We start from the raw sequence: 15,726 nt of genomic DNA on the forward strand, positions 1-15,726 counted from the left end.
CCTCCTGCCCCCAATCCCTCCCAGCATCAGAGTCTTTTCCAATGAGTCAACTCTTCGCACAGGGTGGGCAAAGTATTGGAGTTTCAGCTTCAGCTTCAGTCCTTCCAAAGAACACCCAGGACTGATCTCCTTTAGAGCGGATTGGTTGGATCTCTTTGCAGTCTAAGAGACTCTCAAGAGTCTTCTTCAACACCACAGTTCAAAAGCATCAATTCTTCAGTGCTCAGCTTTCTTCACAGTCCAACTCTCACATCCATACATGACCACGGGAAAAACCATAGCCTTGACTAGACGGACCTTTGTTGGCAAAGTAATGTCTCTGCTTTTCAATATGCCATCTAGGTTGGTCATAACTTTTCTTCCAAGGAGTAAATATCTTTTAATTCATGGCTGCAGTCACCAACTGCTGTGATTTTGGAGCCCCCCAAAATAAAGTCTGACACTGTTTCCACTGTTTCCCCATCTATTTCCCATGAAATGATAGGACCAGATGCCATGATCTTCATTTTCTGAATGTTGATAGATGGGGAAACAGTCGAAACAGTGTCAGACTTTATTTTTTTGGGCTCCAGAATCACTGCAGATGGTGACTGCAGCCATGAAATTAAAAGACGCTTACTCCTTGGAAGAAAAGTTATGACCAACCTAGACGGCATATTCAAAAGCAGAGACATTACTTTGCCGACTAAGGTCCGTCTGGTCAAGGCTATGGTTTTTCCTGTGGTCATGTATGGATGTGAGAGTTGCACTGTGAAGAAGGCTGAGCGCCAAAGAATTGATGCTTTTGAACTGTGCTGTTGGAAAAGACTCTTGAGAGTCCCTTGGACTGCAAGGAGATCCAACCAGTCCATTCTGAAGGAGATCAACCCTGGGATTTCTTTGGAGGGAATGATGCTAAAGCTGAAACTCCAGTACTTTGGCCACCTCATGAGAAGAGTTGACTCATTGGAAAAAACTCTGATGCTGGGAGGGATTCGGGGCAGGAGGAGAAGGGGATGATGGAGGATGAGATGGCTGGATGGCATCACGGACTCGATAGACGTGAGTCTGAGTGAACTCCGGGAGATGGTGATGAACAGGGAGGCCTGGCGTGCTGCGATTCATGGGCTCGCAGAGTCAGACACGACTGAGTGACTGAGCTGAACTGAACTGATCTGAGCTTTAAGCCAACTTTTTCACTCTCTTCTTTCACTTTCATCAAGAGGCTTTTTAGTTCCTCTTCACTTTCTACCATGAGGGTGGTGTCATCTGCATATCTGAGGTTATTGATGTTTCTCCCGGCAATCTTGATTCCAGCCTGTGCTTCTTCCAGTCCAGCGTTTGTCATGATGTACTCTGTATATAAGTTAAGTAAGCAGGGTGACAATATACAGCCTTGATGTACTCCTTTTCCTATTTGGAACCAGTCTGTTGTTCCATGTCCAGTTCTAACTGTTGCTTCCTGACCTGCATATAGGTTTCTCAAGAGGCAGGTCAGGTGGTCTGGTATTCCCATCTCTCTCAGAATTTTCCACAGTTTATTCTGATCCACACAGTCAAAGGCTTTGGCATAGTCAATAAAGCAGAAATAGATGTTTTCCTGAAACTCTCTTGCTTTTTCCGTGATCCAGCAGATGTTTGCAATTTGATCTCTGGTTCCTCTGCCTTTTCTAAAACCAGCTTGAACATCTGGAAGTTCACAGTTCACGTATTGCTGAAGCCTGGCTTGGAGAATTATGAGCATTACTTTACTAGCATGTGAGATGAGTGCAATTGTGTGGTAGTTTGAGCATTCTTTGGCATTGCCTTTCTTTGGGATTGGAATGAAAACGGACCTTTTCCAGTCCTGTGGCCACTGCTGAGTTTTCCAAATTTGCTAGCATGTTGAGTGCAGCACTTTCACAGCATCATTTTTCAGGATTTGAAACAGCTCAATTGGAATTCCATCACCTCCACTAGCTTTGTTCGTAGTGATGTTTTCTAAGGCTCAGTTGACTTCACATTCTAGGATGTCTGGCTCTAGATTAGTGATCACACCATCGTGAATATCTTGGTCGTGAAGCTCTTTTTTTGTATAGTTCTTCTGTGTATTCTTGCCACCTCTTCTTAATATCTTCTGCTTCTGTTACGTCCATACCATTTCTGTCCTTTATCGAGCCCATCTTTGCATGAAATTTTCCCTTGGTATCTTTCATTTTCTTGAGGAGATCTCTAGTCTTTCCCATTCTGTTGTTTTCCTCTATTTCTTTGCATTGATCACTGAGGAAGGCTTTCTTATCTCTCCTTGCTATTCTTTGGAACTCTGCATTCAGATGGTTATAACTTTCCTTTTCTCCTTTGCTTTTCTCTTCTCTTCTTTTCACAGCTATTTGTAAGGCCTCCCCAGACAGCCATTTTGCTTTTTTGCATTTCTTTTCCATGGGGATGGTCTCGATCCCTGTCTCCTGTACAATGTCATGAACCTCCGTCCATAGTTCATCAGGCACTATCTATCAGATCTAGTCCCTTAAATCTGTTTCTCACTTCCACTGTATAATCATAAGGGATTTGATTTAGTTCATACCTGAATGGTCTAGTGGTTTTCCCCACTTTCTTCAATTTAAGTCTGAATTGGCAATAAGGAGTTTATGGCCTGAGCCACAGTCAGCTCCTGGTCTTGCTTTTGCTGACTGTATAGAGCTTCTCCATCTTTGGCTGCAATGAATATAATCAATCTGATTTTGGTGTTGACCATCTGGTGATGTCCATGTGTAGAGTCTTCTCTTATGTTGTTGGAAGATGGTGTTTGCTATGACCAGTGCATTTTCTTGGCAAAACTCTATTAGTCTTTGCCCTGCTTCATTCCATACTGCAAGGCCCAATTTGCCTGTACTCCACGTTTTTCTTGACTTCCTACTTTTGCATTCCAGTCCCCTATAATGAAAAGGACATCTGTTTTGGGTGTTAGTTCTAAAAGGTCTTGTAGGTCTTCATAGAGCCGTTCAACTTCAGCTTCTTCAGCATTACTGGTTGGGGCATAGGCTTGGATTACCATGATATTATTATATTACCATGATATTGAATGGTTTGCCTTGGAAATGAACAGAGATCATTCTGTTGTTTTTGAGACTGCATCCAAGTACTGCATTTCGGACTCTTTTGTTGACCATGATGGCTACTCCATTTCTTCTAAGGGATTCCTGCCCACAGTAGTAGATATAATGGTCATCTGAGTTAAATTCACCCATTCCAGTCCATTTTAATTCGCTGATTCCTAGAACGTCAGCGTTCACTCTTGCCACCTCCTGTTTGACCACTTGATTCATGGACCTGACATTTCAGGTTCCTATGCAATATTACTCTTTATAGCATTGGACCTTGCTTCTATCACCAGTCACATCCACAGCTGGGTATTGTTTTTGCTTTGGCTCCATCCCTTCATTCTTTCTGGAATTATTTCTGCACTGATCTCCAGTAGCATATTGGGCACCTACTGACCCGGGGAGTTCCCCTTTCAGTATCCTATCATTTTGCCTTTTCATACTGTTCATGGGGTTCTCAAGGCAAGAATACTGAAGTGGTTTGCCATTCCCTTCTCCAGTGGACCACATTCTGTCAGACCTCTCCACCATGACCCGTCCGTCTTGGGTGGCCCCACACGGCATAGCTTAGTTTCATTGAGTTAGACAAGGCTGTGGTCTGTGTGATCATATTGGCTAGTTTTGTGTGATTATGATTTCAGTGTGTCTGCCTTATGATGCCCTCTTGCAACACCTACCATCTTACTTGGGTTTCTCTTACCTTGGATGTGGGGTATCTCTTCACGGCTGCTGCAGCAAAAAACAGCCTCTGCTTCTTACATTGGACAATGGGTATCTCCTAACAGCCACCCCTCCTGACCTTAGACGTGGAGTAGGTCCTCTGGGCCCTCCTGCGCCCATGCAGCTGCCGGGTGGGGTTGCTCCTCTCTGCAAGATGGATTGTATACAGAGTCAAAAAAGAAGTCGTAATAAAATTTAAAAGACTTAAGTCTTAAAGAGTATGTTTACTCTTTATAATGTAAAAGCTATATTATAAACAGATTAATATAATGTAGGAAGAAAAATCTTCAAATATCTGGAAATTAAATAACACAATTCTAAATAACCCATGGGTGAAAGAAGAAAACATAAAAGAAATTTTAAAAATATTTCAACCGATGATAACATATCAAAATTTTGAGATGCAGTAAGCCAATGCTTAGCAGGAAATTCATAGCTTCAAATGTTTAGTAAATAGAAACAAGTTAAAATATCAACCATTTAAGTGTTCATCTATAGGAGCTAGAAAAAGAAGAGTAAATTAAACCCAAAGTAAGTAAAAATAATAATGAAATTAGTAAGAAAGAAGAAAATGGTAAGAGCAGAAGTAAATTAGATACAAAACAACCCAGAAAATTAATAAAGTCAATCAATTAATCTTTTGAAAATATGATTAAAATTGACAGAATCTTCGGAATACTGATGAACAAAAGTGAGAAAAGTGTGAATTACTATTATTTTTAACAAAAGAGGGATATGGTTATAGTTCCCATATATATTAAAAGAAAAATAGAAATCATATCCAATTTTTACTAATGAATTTGGACATGTCTATTATAAAGTACAGCTCAACAAAACTGACACAAAAGTGATAGATAAAAATTAATTAACCTAAATATATTAAATTGAGTTTATAATCAGAAACTTTGACATAAAACTCCAGGCCCAGAATACTTTTCTACAGAATTCTAGCAAACATAAAGGAAGAAATAATAAATAGTATACTGTTTTTGGGAAGTGAGGCCAGCTTAACCCTGACAGGTACATAAAAAATAAAAATATTAATCAATATTACTCATGAACATATACACCAAACTCTTTAATGAAGTATTAGCAAATTAATCCCAGCAATATACAAAATATGCAAAGAATATATGTAATATATATGAATGATGATCAAGTGGGGTTTGAGCCCAGATATATAAGGTTCACATTTGAAAATTAATCAATGTAATTCACCATATTAACAGGATAAAGGAGAAAAATCATATGGTCATTGAAATAGATACAGAAAAAGTATTTACAAAATTCTGTATCACTTTTTTCATCTGCTCCTTCTCTACCTCTGGTTGAACCATGCTTGCTCTGAGCTCTGGGTACCTGCTAAGCCAGGGAAGCTGTCATCTTCTATCACAATTATTTACTGGGACCTCATCAGTCATCATGTGATGTTCCCTGACAATTATAAAATCCTGAAGATCCTGAGTGGGCTGTGCCTGAAAGTGGAAGGGAAGATGGTCAGTACGGCTGAGGATAACATTGATGAAAATGTACTTTGCTATCCAGTGCTTTCAGTACCCAAGGTAAAAGCACAGTATTCACTGGTGTTGATATGATCATGAATCATCACTTGCAGAAAACTAGTTTCACAAAAGGAGCATGTAAGAGAAATGCAAATCAAAACCACAATGAGGTACCATTTCACGCCAGTCAGAATGGCTGCTATCCAAAAGTCTACAAGAAATAAATCCTGGAGAGGGTGTGGAGGAAAGGGAACCCTCTTACACTGTTGGTGGGAATGCAAACTAGTACAGCCACTATGGAGAACAGTGTGGAGATTCCTTAAAAAACTGGAAATGAACTGCCTTATGACCCAGCAATCCCACTGCTGGGCATATACACCGAGGAAACCAGAATTGAAAGAGACACGTGTACCCCAATGTTTATCGCAGCACTGTTTATAATAGCCAGGACATGGAAGCAACCTAGATGCCCATCAGCAGATGAATGGATAAGAAAGCTGTGGTACATATACACAATGGAGTATTACTCAGCCATTAAAAAGAATACATTTGAATCAGTTCTAATGAGGTGAATGAAACTGGAGCCTATTATACGGAGTGAAGCAAGCCAGAAAGAAAAACACCAACACAGTATACTAACACATATATATGGAATTTAGAAAGATGGTAATGATGACCCTGTATGTGAGACAGCAGAAGAGACACAGATGTATAGAACAGTCTTTTGGACTCAGAGGGAGAGGGAGAGGGTGGGATGATTTGGGAGAATGGCATTGAAACATGTATAATGTCATATATGAAACAAATTGCCAGTCCAGGTTTGATGCAGGATATAGGATGCTTGGGGTTGGTGCACTGGGATGACCCAGAGGGATGGTACGGGGAGGGAGGAGGGAGAGGGGTTCAGGATGGGAAACACCTGTACACCCATGGTGGACTCATGTTGATGTGTGGCAAAACCAATACAATATTGTAAAGAAAAAAAAAAAAAAAGAAATGAATAAAAAAACAAAAACTTGAACTCCATTAAAAAAAAAAAGAAATAAATCAAGGCTTTCCTGGTGGTTCAGTGGTAAAATAATCTGCGTGACAATGCAGGAGACACAAGTTTGATCCCTGATCTGGAAAGATCCCACATGCCACCAAGCAATTAAGCACATGTGCCACAACAATTGAGCCTAGGCTTAGAATCTGGGAGCCACAACTGCTGAGCCCACATGCTGCAACTACTGAAGCCTGCATGCCCTGGAGTCTGTGCTCCTCAACAAGAGAAGCCACTGCAGTAAGTCTGTGCACTGCCACTAGAGTAGCCCCTACTTGCTGCAACTAAGGAAAAACTCAAGAAGCAACAAAGACCCCACACAGCCAAAATAAATAAATTTAAAAAAAAAAAGAAATAAAAGATCCTTGAGCTCAATCAGAGGCAGACTTGAAGAACAGAGACCAGAAAGAATAAAACCTTTTATGAGAAAGTCTGAGAAATAAATCAAGCATTTCCTGCTAATTTTTAAAAAAAACTACCAGTTTTTTGTTGGTGAAGATATGAACCTAGATAGTGTGGTTGCTCTACTAGACTACCGTAAGGATGGTATCACCCATGTATGATTTTCTTTATGAACGGTTTCAGTTCAGTTCAATTCAGTTCATTTCAGTCGCTCAGTCAGGTCTGATTCTTTGCGACCCCATGAATCGCAGCACGCCAGCCCTCCCTGTCCATCACCATCTCCTGGAGTTCACTCAGACTCACATCCATCGAGTCTGTGATGCCATCCAGCCATCTCATCCTCAGTCATCCCCTTCTCCTCCTGCTCCCAATCTCTCCCAGCATCAGAGTCTTTTCCAGTGAGTCAACACTTCGCATGAGCTGGCCAAAGTACTGGAGTTTCAGCTTTAGCATCATTCCTTCCAAAGAAATCCCAGGGCTGATCTCCTTCAGAATGGACTGGTTGGATCTCCTTGCAGTCCAAGGGACCCTCAAGAGTCTTCTCCAACACCACAGTTCAAAAGCATCAATTCTTCGGTGCTCAGCCTTCTTCACAGTCCAACTCTCACATCCATACATGACCGCAGGAAAAACCATAGCCTTGACTAGACGGACCTTCGTCGGCAAAGTAATGTCTCTGCTTTTGAATATACTATCTAGGTTGGTCATAACTTTTCTTCCAAGGAGTCTTTTAATTTCATGGCTGCAGTCACCATCTGCAGTGATTTTGGAGCCCCAAAAAATAAAGTCTGACACTGTTTCCACTGTTTCCCCATCTATTTCCCATGAAGTGATGGGACCGGATGCTATGATCTTCGTTTTCTGAATGTTGAGCTTTAAGCCAATTTTTTCACTCTCCTCTGTCACTTTCATCAAGAGGCTTTTTAGTTCCTCTTCACTTTCTGCCATAAGGGTGGTGTCATCTGCATATCTGAGGTGATTGATATTTCTCCCGGCAGTCTTGATTCCAGCTTGTGTTTCTTCCAGTCCAGCGTTTCTCATGATGTACTCTGCATAGAAGTTAAATAAGCAGGGTGACAATATACAGCCTTGACGTACTCCTTTTCCTATTTGGAACCAGTCTGTTGTTCCATGTCCAGTTCTAACTGTTGCTTAGAAATGGAGAAATGTTAACAAATCTGGCAATAACTTTAGATCTTTCACATATAATCATAAATTATTCCATTTTTCATCCACACAGGAAGAGAACTTAGGTAAATGGAACTAGTGTCATTTGAGTTCTTTGACTTTTGATTATTAGATTATAACGGCGGAGCTTATAACATCAGCAAAATGACATCTTTTATTGAGCATGTTATGTGCCAGACACTGTGTTAAGGGGGCAAATTCACATAGGTTATGTATGTCACACCTATTATTCATAACTTCACAAGCAGATGATTTTCAAGGTCTCTTCCAAATTCAAGGACTATGAATCTTATGGGAGGGAATATGTATCCTCTACTTTTTTTGAGGCAAGTGGAAGTACTCCTGGTCTTTACTACTTTTGTTGATACCTTCTCTCTCCTATGCATGTTATTGTTGGGGTTACCTTTAATGATAACACCAAATTAGGAGAGGCAAGACTTGGTTTGTTGTTATTGTTGTTTAGTCTGACCCCATGGATTGTTGCCTGCCAGGCTCTTCTGTCCATGGGATTTCCCAGGCAAGAATGCCAGATGGGTTGTCATTTCTTTCTCCAGGAAATCTTCCCAACCCAGGGATTGAACCCATGTCTCCTGCACTGGCAGGCAGATTTTTTACTGCTGAGTCACCAGGGAAGCCCTACTAACTTTATTGGGCTATAGTCTGGCCAGTGTGTGCGTGCTAAGTTGCTTCAGTCGTGTTCAGCTCTTTGCAACCCCATGGACTGTAGCCCACTAGGCTCCTCTGTCCATGGGATTCTCCAGGCAAGGACACTGAAGTGGATTGCCATGCCCTTTTCTGATAGTCTGGCCAGTAGGTGGATCTAAAGGATTTTGCTAATAAACACATGAAAAGATGCTCAACATCACTCATTATTAGAGAAATGCAAATTCAAACTACAATGAGATATCACTTCACACCAGTTAGAATGGCCATCATCAAAAAGAATCTACAAACAATAAATCCTAGAGAGGATGTGGAGAAAAGGGAAGCCTCTTGCACTCTTGGTGAGAATGTAAATTGATACAGCCAATATGGAAAACAGTATGGAGATTCCTTAAAACACTAAGAATAAAACTACCATATGACCCAGTAATCTGACTAGTAGGCATATACCCTGAGGAAACCAAAATTGAAAAGACACATGTACCCCAGTGTTCATTGCAGCACAATTTAGTATAGCTAGGACATGGAAGCAACTCAGATGTCCATCAACAAATGAATGGATAAAGAAGCTGTGGTATGGATATACAATGAAATATTATTCAACCATAAAAAGGAGTGCATTTGAGTCAATTCTAATGAGGTGGATGAGCCTATAGTCTATTATACAGAGCAAAGTAAGTCAGAAAGAGAAAAATGAATATTGTATAGTAATGTATATATAAGGAATCTAGAAAGATGGTACTGATGAAATTATTTTCAGGGCAGCAAAGGAGACACAGAGAGAACAGACTGATGGACACAGTGAGTGGGGAGGAAGGAGAGGATGGGATGTATGAAGAAAGTAACATGGAAATAAACATTACCATATGTAAAATAGATAGCCAATGGAAATTTACTGTATGCTCAGGGAACTCAAATCGACTCTGTAGCAACCTAGAGGTGTGGGAAGGGGAGAGAAGTGGGAGGGATGTTCAAGAAGGAGGGGACATATATATATATACCAAATTGCAAACATCCGTTGGATCATCAAAAAAGGAAGAGAGTTCCAGAAAAACATCTATTTCTGCTTTATTGACTATGCCAAAGCCTTTGACTGTGTGGATCACAATAAACTGTGGAAAATTCTGAAAGAGATGGAAATACCAGACCACCTGACCTGCCCCTTGAGAAATCTATCTGCAGATCAGGAAGCAACAGTTAGAACTGGACATGGGAAAACAGACTGGTTCCAAATAGGAAAAGGAGTACGTCAAGGCTGTATATTGTCACCCTGCTTATTTAACTTCTATGCAGAGTACACCATGAGAAACGCTGGGCTGGAAGAAGCACCAGCTGGAATCAAGGTTGCCGAGAGAAATATCAATCACCTCAGATATGCAGATGACACCACCCTAATGGCAGAAAGTGAAGAGGAACTAAAAAGCCTCTTGATGAAAGTGAAAATGGAGAGTGAAAAAGTTGGCTTAAAGCTCAACATTCAGAAAACGAAGATCATGGCATCTGGTCCCATCACTTCATGGGAAATAGATGGGGAAAGAGTGGAAACAGTGTCAGACTTTATTTTTTTGGGCTCCAAAATCTTTGCAGATGGTGATTGCAGCCATGAAATTAAAAGATGCTTACTCCTTGGAAGGAAAGTTATGACCAACCTAGATAGCATATTGAAAAGCAGAGACATTACTTTGCCAACAAAGGTCTGTCTAGTCAAGGCTATGGTTTTTCCAGTGGTCATGTATGGATGTGAGAGTTGGACTGTGAACAAAGCTGAGTGTAGAAGAATTGATGCTTTTGAACTGTGGTGTTGGAGAAGACTCTTGAGGGTCCCTTGGACTGCAAGGAGATCCAACCAGTCCATCCTAAAGGAGGTCAGTCCTGGGTGTTCTTTGGAAGGACTAATGCTGAAGCTGAAACTCCAATACTGTGGCCACCTTATGCGAAGTGTTAACTCATTGGAAAATACTGTGATGCTGGGAGGGATTGGGGTCAGGAGGAGAAGGGGACAGCAGAGGATGAGATGGCTGGATGGCATCACTGACTCGTTGGACATGAGTTTGAGTGAACTCTGGGAGTTGGTGATGATAGGGGGGCCTGGCGTGCTGCAATTCATGGGGTTGCAAAGAGTCGGACACAACTGAACTGAACTGAGCGACTGGACTGAACTGAACTGAGAAGACTTTTTTCTCCCTAAGTTTGACATTTGCATCAGGGAACTAGGCAAATTTTTGTACAAACTGAATGTAACCAATGTATTAAGGAAATTTAATTATTTGTATATACTATAGCCTGTTTTCCCTCATAACTTTACCTTATTTATTGGTTTAATGTTCCTACTTAAATAGTGACTATGTACCAGGAAGTATAGTGATGACTAACCATATGTGGCTATTTATTTTTAGGCTTAAATAATTAAACTTAAAAATCCAGTTGCCGCAGTCATTCTTCAACAGCTCAGTATCCACATGTGCTTAGTGGCTACTGTATAGAACAGCACAAATGTAACACATTTCCTTCATCACAGTAGAGCTTTTGAACAGTATCATCAAGCTTTGATTTGCATAATAAATATGTTCGATTTTTTCTGTTCAGTTCTTTTCCATGTTATATTTTTAGCTATTCATTCCGTGTTCAGACCAAACATGTAGTGAAATATGAAATTTCAAAGTTTTGTTTCAATGTGCTACTTGCAGACTATTGATGAAAAAGGAGAGTTCAGTGTCCCGAGTTGCTACGGAAATATTAAAAATGATAATGGTGGTTCCAGCCTTACCTTTGAGCATCCTCTGGATGACGTCAATGTGGTCGATTTGAAATGGATCCATGACTTTGTATTAAAATCTCTGGAACTTGTCTATCAAGTAGAAAAATGGGAAACACTCGTATCACTTGCCATTCAGTTCAATGCAGTTTCGCAGTAAGTACCTCTGATAGGGCGGCTAATAGCGATAGACTTTACTGAGAGGAATGTCTTTACTAATGTTTGTTTCTAATATATATTTTACTCTTATCTAGTGAAAGATATACAGAGCAAGTGACTCCACTCCTGGTTTACGCGCAACGCCAGCTTCTACTGCAAATATCCAAATGCAAGGGCCCAGACATCAGCCAGCAGGCTTGCGTAAGATATGAGACTGAATACAAACAGAAGGTAAGTTTGGCTCTGTTATTCATGCAGTTGTGATTTCTTAGTACCAGTATAACTAGCAAGATTTGGGATCAGATAAACGTTGCTATTTTCACTTAGGCATTTATCATTCAAATCAGCAAACATTGTTGAGAATCACTGTTTGCCAGTATTTTCCAGATTCAGAGAAAAAAGAATTAAGTCCTTGTACACGAGGAGCTTATATCCAGGTCAAAGCTGGATTACCATTAGGCACAGTGAGAAGAGTGCTGGAGACATAGCATTCCTTTAGGAGCCATTAAATGTTTTGATTTCTTTTACAATAAGAAGAAAAAAGGAACTTTTATGTTAAAGAAAATGTTGCAGTTTTAACAATATTTTCTGGTGGAGCAGTAGGCCCATGAAGGCAAAAGTACCTAGGGCTCACTAATGACATGTTGCAGCTTTAAGTTGGGGGAGGAAAGAGATACATCTATTTTCTCATTTATTAGCTTAATAAATATGTATTGACTCCCTAAGATTAGAGCTGCTGCATTCAGTTGTGCAGTCTGTGTCCTGCCCTAGGGCACTTGGCATATGTTGGGGTGCTGAATCCAGCCCCTGCCCACACACTAGTCCATGTAGGGTTGAGGGGCTTGCAGCTCCCCAGAGAAGACTCCCATTTTTTTTTTTCTCACAAAGGCTTCTTATGGTCTTGGCATATTCTTGCCTCTTGCATATTCTATAAAGAGAGAGCTATGTTCTTGCTTTATGGAGTTTAGTTTCAGAAGCATGGAGGTAGGACCAGTGGATAAACATGTAAACAGATAAAAAGATTTATGATCAGCATAAATTCTCTGAAGAAGATAAAATAGGTACATGGGATAGAGATAGGCTGAGGTGAGAGGTGGAAAAGTTGAGCCGAGGTGATCGGGAAGGTCTCTTGGAGATGGTCACATTTGGTGGGAAGGAGGCCTGCCCTATAGTGGAAAAGAATATTCCAGCCTAAGGAGAGAACAGGATCAAAGACCCTGAGAAGGGACAGGAAGGAGGCCCAGACCCTGCAGTGCAGCAGACAGGAGAGATCAGAAGAAGGGGCTGCTCCTTCTGCATCTTCTTGGGTGCTTCCTCCTCTTCTCCCCAGTGTCTCAGTGTTAGTTCAGCCCAACGCTCTGGTCTTGGGCCTCCAGTACTCTATCTAGGTATTCTCCGTTGGAGAGTTAACTCAACTTGTGGCTCAAAGTAAACATCTTCATGATGATGGCTACCAAAATTACATCTCCTGTCTAGACCTTTCTCCTGTATTCTGTGCTGACGTATCTAACTGCCTGTATCAGTCAGGGGTCAATCAAAGAAGCAAAACTAGTTACAGCTATCTCTCCTCTCCCCAAATGTCCACATTGCTTTTTTCCACACCTTTTCCAGTCTTGACTGAATATCACATTCTCTGTGAAGACTTTTTCCTCACTGCCTTGTTTAAATGTATGTGTCTATTTGTCTGTTTTTCTCTATAGCATTTATAACTTAGTCCACTTTATCATGTACTCTATATATTTTGTTTATTGTCTATTTCCACTAGAATAAGTACCACAAGAAGAGGAATTTTTGCTTATTTTTTTTTCTGCTATATCATCTGTGAGCTTAGAGTAGTGTGTGGCACATACTAGGTGTTCAATGAAGATTTTTTAAATGAAGCTGGAGAGGTGGGAAGGACTAGGTCAAGTAAGATCTTAATAGACTGGGGGAAGGAATTTGCATTTTCTTAGACTGTCCTTTCATCTCCTAATAGAGGTAACTACAAGAGACAATAATAAAGAGCATCGTCTACGTCAGACTGGGGTTCAAGGATGGTTGTATTTTGAGCAGAGGTGTGGGAGGTGGGGTGGAGAAATGGAGAGAAGAGGATCTTGGACCTTTTAAAAGAATTACCTTATGTCTAAAAATGATCTGTTTCATATATTTTATCATTTTAGGACTCAATTATCTGTTAAAAAATACTTTAAAAAATACTACAGAGGATGTTAGTTCTGAAAAACTCCACCAGGGAAGTTTAAATTGCGTTAATTATGAGTAGAGGGGAAATATGCCATTGAAAAAGCAGCCTCTATTTTAAATATGTTTCAACTTACATAATGGGAGATATATTTAGACTAGTGAATTTATAGAACATCAGAGAAATTATTCTAATTGCTCTACATAATTTGCCTAATGCTTTTCCAGCTGTGGTATACATAAGAAATATGAAAAATTATGTAGCCACTTTTTTCCCCTCAAAAGTTCTCATGATTGAATGTTACTCTGGAGCTTTTATTTGTAGCATCTTTTTGTATCTCTTCTTTTTGGCTAATGAAAAATAAGATGAACATTTCAAGTAAGCAAAAATTTTGGCTCTAAATACCTAAGTAATATTTGTTTTCTTTCTTTTTAAAGATAACCTGCCGAAATTTCGTTGGAATACAGCTCAAGATTAATCCTCCAACCAATAAAGGGACAGCTATAGGACAGCGAGCAGATGTCCTTAAAAAGCTTATCCATTCAGGTTGGAACCAATCTTAGCTTGAAGCTCTTTCTCTCTTCTTCAAAGCAAGATTTGCTGTTGTGTTCTGCATGTCCAGTCTCCTATAATTTAAGTGTTTGTAAAATCTCTTTTGCAGATTTGACTGAAAATAATCCACTTGATATTTGCCATCTTATATTGCTATAAATGTCACTTAAGGGGAATTAAAACTCATGTCTTTTATTAGTTTAATCTGTAAGTTAAAAAAGGGAAATAAGAGAAGAGGGAGAAAGGAAATTGATGGGAAAAATTAAAGATGAGGAATGACTGTTTCACAAGTTTTTCTCTGTTTTTAATCTCACTTGGGAACTCTTTAAACTGATCTTTCGTTATTTTCTTGGTTCTATCTTAATCCCCATAATAACTTCCATTTCCATAATCTGTATGGATTATTTTTCTACTGGTGTTACCAAGGTTGACTTGTTGGTTTTTAAACAAGAGTACAACAGAAGATTCTGAAACATTATGACTCCTTTGCTTTTAGCTGGTGAGGCCTCTTGGAATGTTTTGGCAATGTGGCTTTTAAGAATGAGATGATGGGAAGGGATGGAAATGGAAGTAATACCTCTCTCAGTGGTGGTTTTCCTGTCTCTGTTTTGGGTAGAGGAAAGAAATGCAAGTCTTCCCTTTGATATCCCCTGCATTGACAGGTGGGTTTTTTACCACTAGCATGATCTGGGAAGCCTTGATATGTTTGGATTCCTTCATTTATTTATCTATTGATTTTAGTTATGTATGTGTGTATGTATGTATTTCTGCATTCATTCATTCATTCATTCATTTCTTGAGTCAGGCAGCCATTCAGTCATTCAGCAAATATTTATTGAGTATCTACCATGTGTTAAGTGCTATACTAGGTCCTGAGAAACTGGGAAAGATTGAAGGCAGGAGGAGAAGGGGATGACAGAGAAGGAGATGGTTGAATGGCATCACCAACTTGATGGACATGAGTTTGAGCAAGCTCCGGGAGTTGGTGATGGACAGGGAAGCCTGGCGTGCTGCCATCCATGGGGTCACAAAGAGTCAGACGTGACTGAGTGACTGAACTGAATGACTGACTGAGGTCCTGAGAATACAAAGATGAATGAGACTAAAGATTTGTTACATGATTTACAGCCCATTGAAAGAGACCGATAAATAAGCCAGAGATGATAGTGTAGAGTGGTAAGGTCTATACTGTTCTGACTCCTGCTGCTGCTATAAACAATAATAGTTAATGGCTAGCATCATTTTTGAGAGACTCTATATAATTTAGTGGGGTTATCATAAAAGTAAAAGGCAAAAGTTGAGAGTAGAAAGGTTGGCAGGAATTGGATAATAAGGGGTCTTAGAAGGTAGGGTAAAGAGACTCAGATTTATCTAGGAAGCTGAAGGGAGCTAGTTAGAAGGGTTTAAAGAAGGAAAATGAAATGATCATATTTGTGTTCTTGAAAGACACTTCAGCAATGTGGGGAATAGGTTGGGAGGAGACCACATGGTGGCAGGAGAGCCGC

At 40.1% G+C, this 15,726-nt stretch overlaps 1 protein-coding gene across 1 annotated transcript in view; it reads left to right on the forward strand.

The window, feature by feature from the left end:
* The window catches only part of CFAP54 (cilia and flagella associated protein 54), a 324,333-nt gene that overhangs the window by 138,487 nt on the left and 170,120 nt on the right, over positions 1–15,726 (forward strand). Inside the window, exons 37-39 of the mRNA XM_052640302.1 lie at positions 11,264–11,487; positions 11,586–11,721; positions 14,107–14,215. Coding sequence (XP_052496262.1) covers positions 11,264–11,487; positions 11,586–11,721; positions 14,107–14,215 — 469 coding nt within the window. The remainder of the gene's footprint in view (positions 1–11,263; positions 11,488–11,585; positions 11,722–14,106; positions 14,216–15,726) is intronic.

The sequence above is a fragment of the Budorcas taxicolor genome, chromosome 5 (genome assembly GCF_023091745.1).
Source record: "Budorcas taxicolor isolate Tak-1 chromosome 5, Takin1.1, whole genome shotgun sequence".
Lineage (NCBI taxonomy): Eukaryota > Metazoa > Chordata > Mammalia > Artiodactyla > Bovidae > Budorcas > Budorcas taxicolor.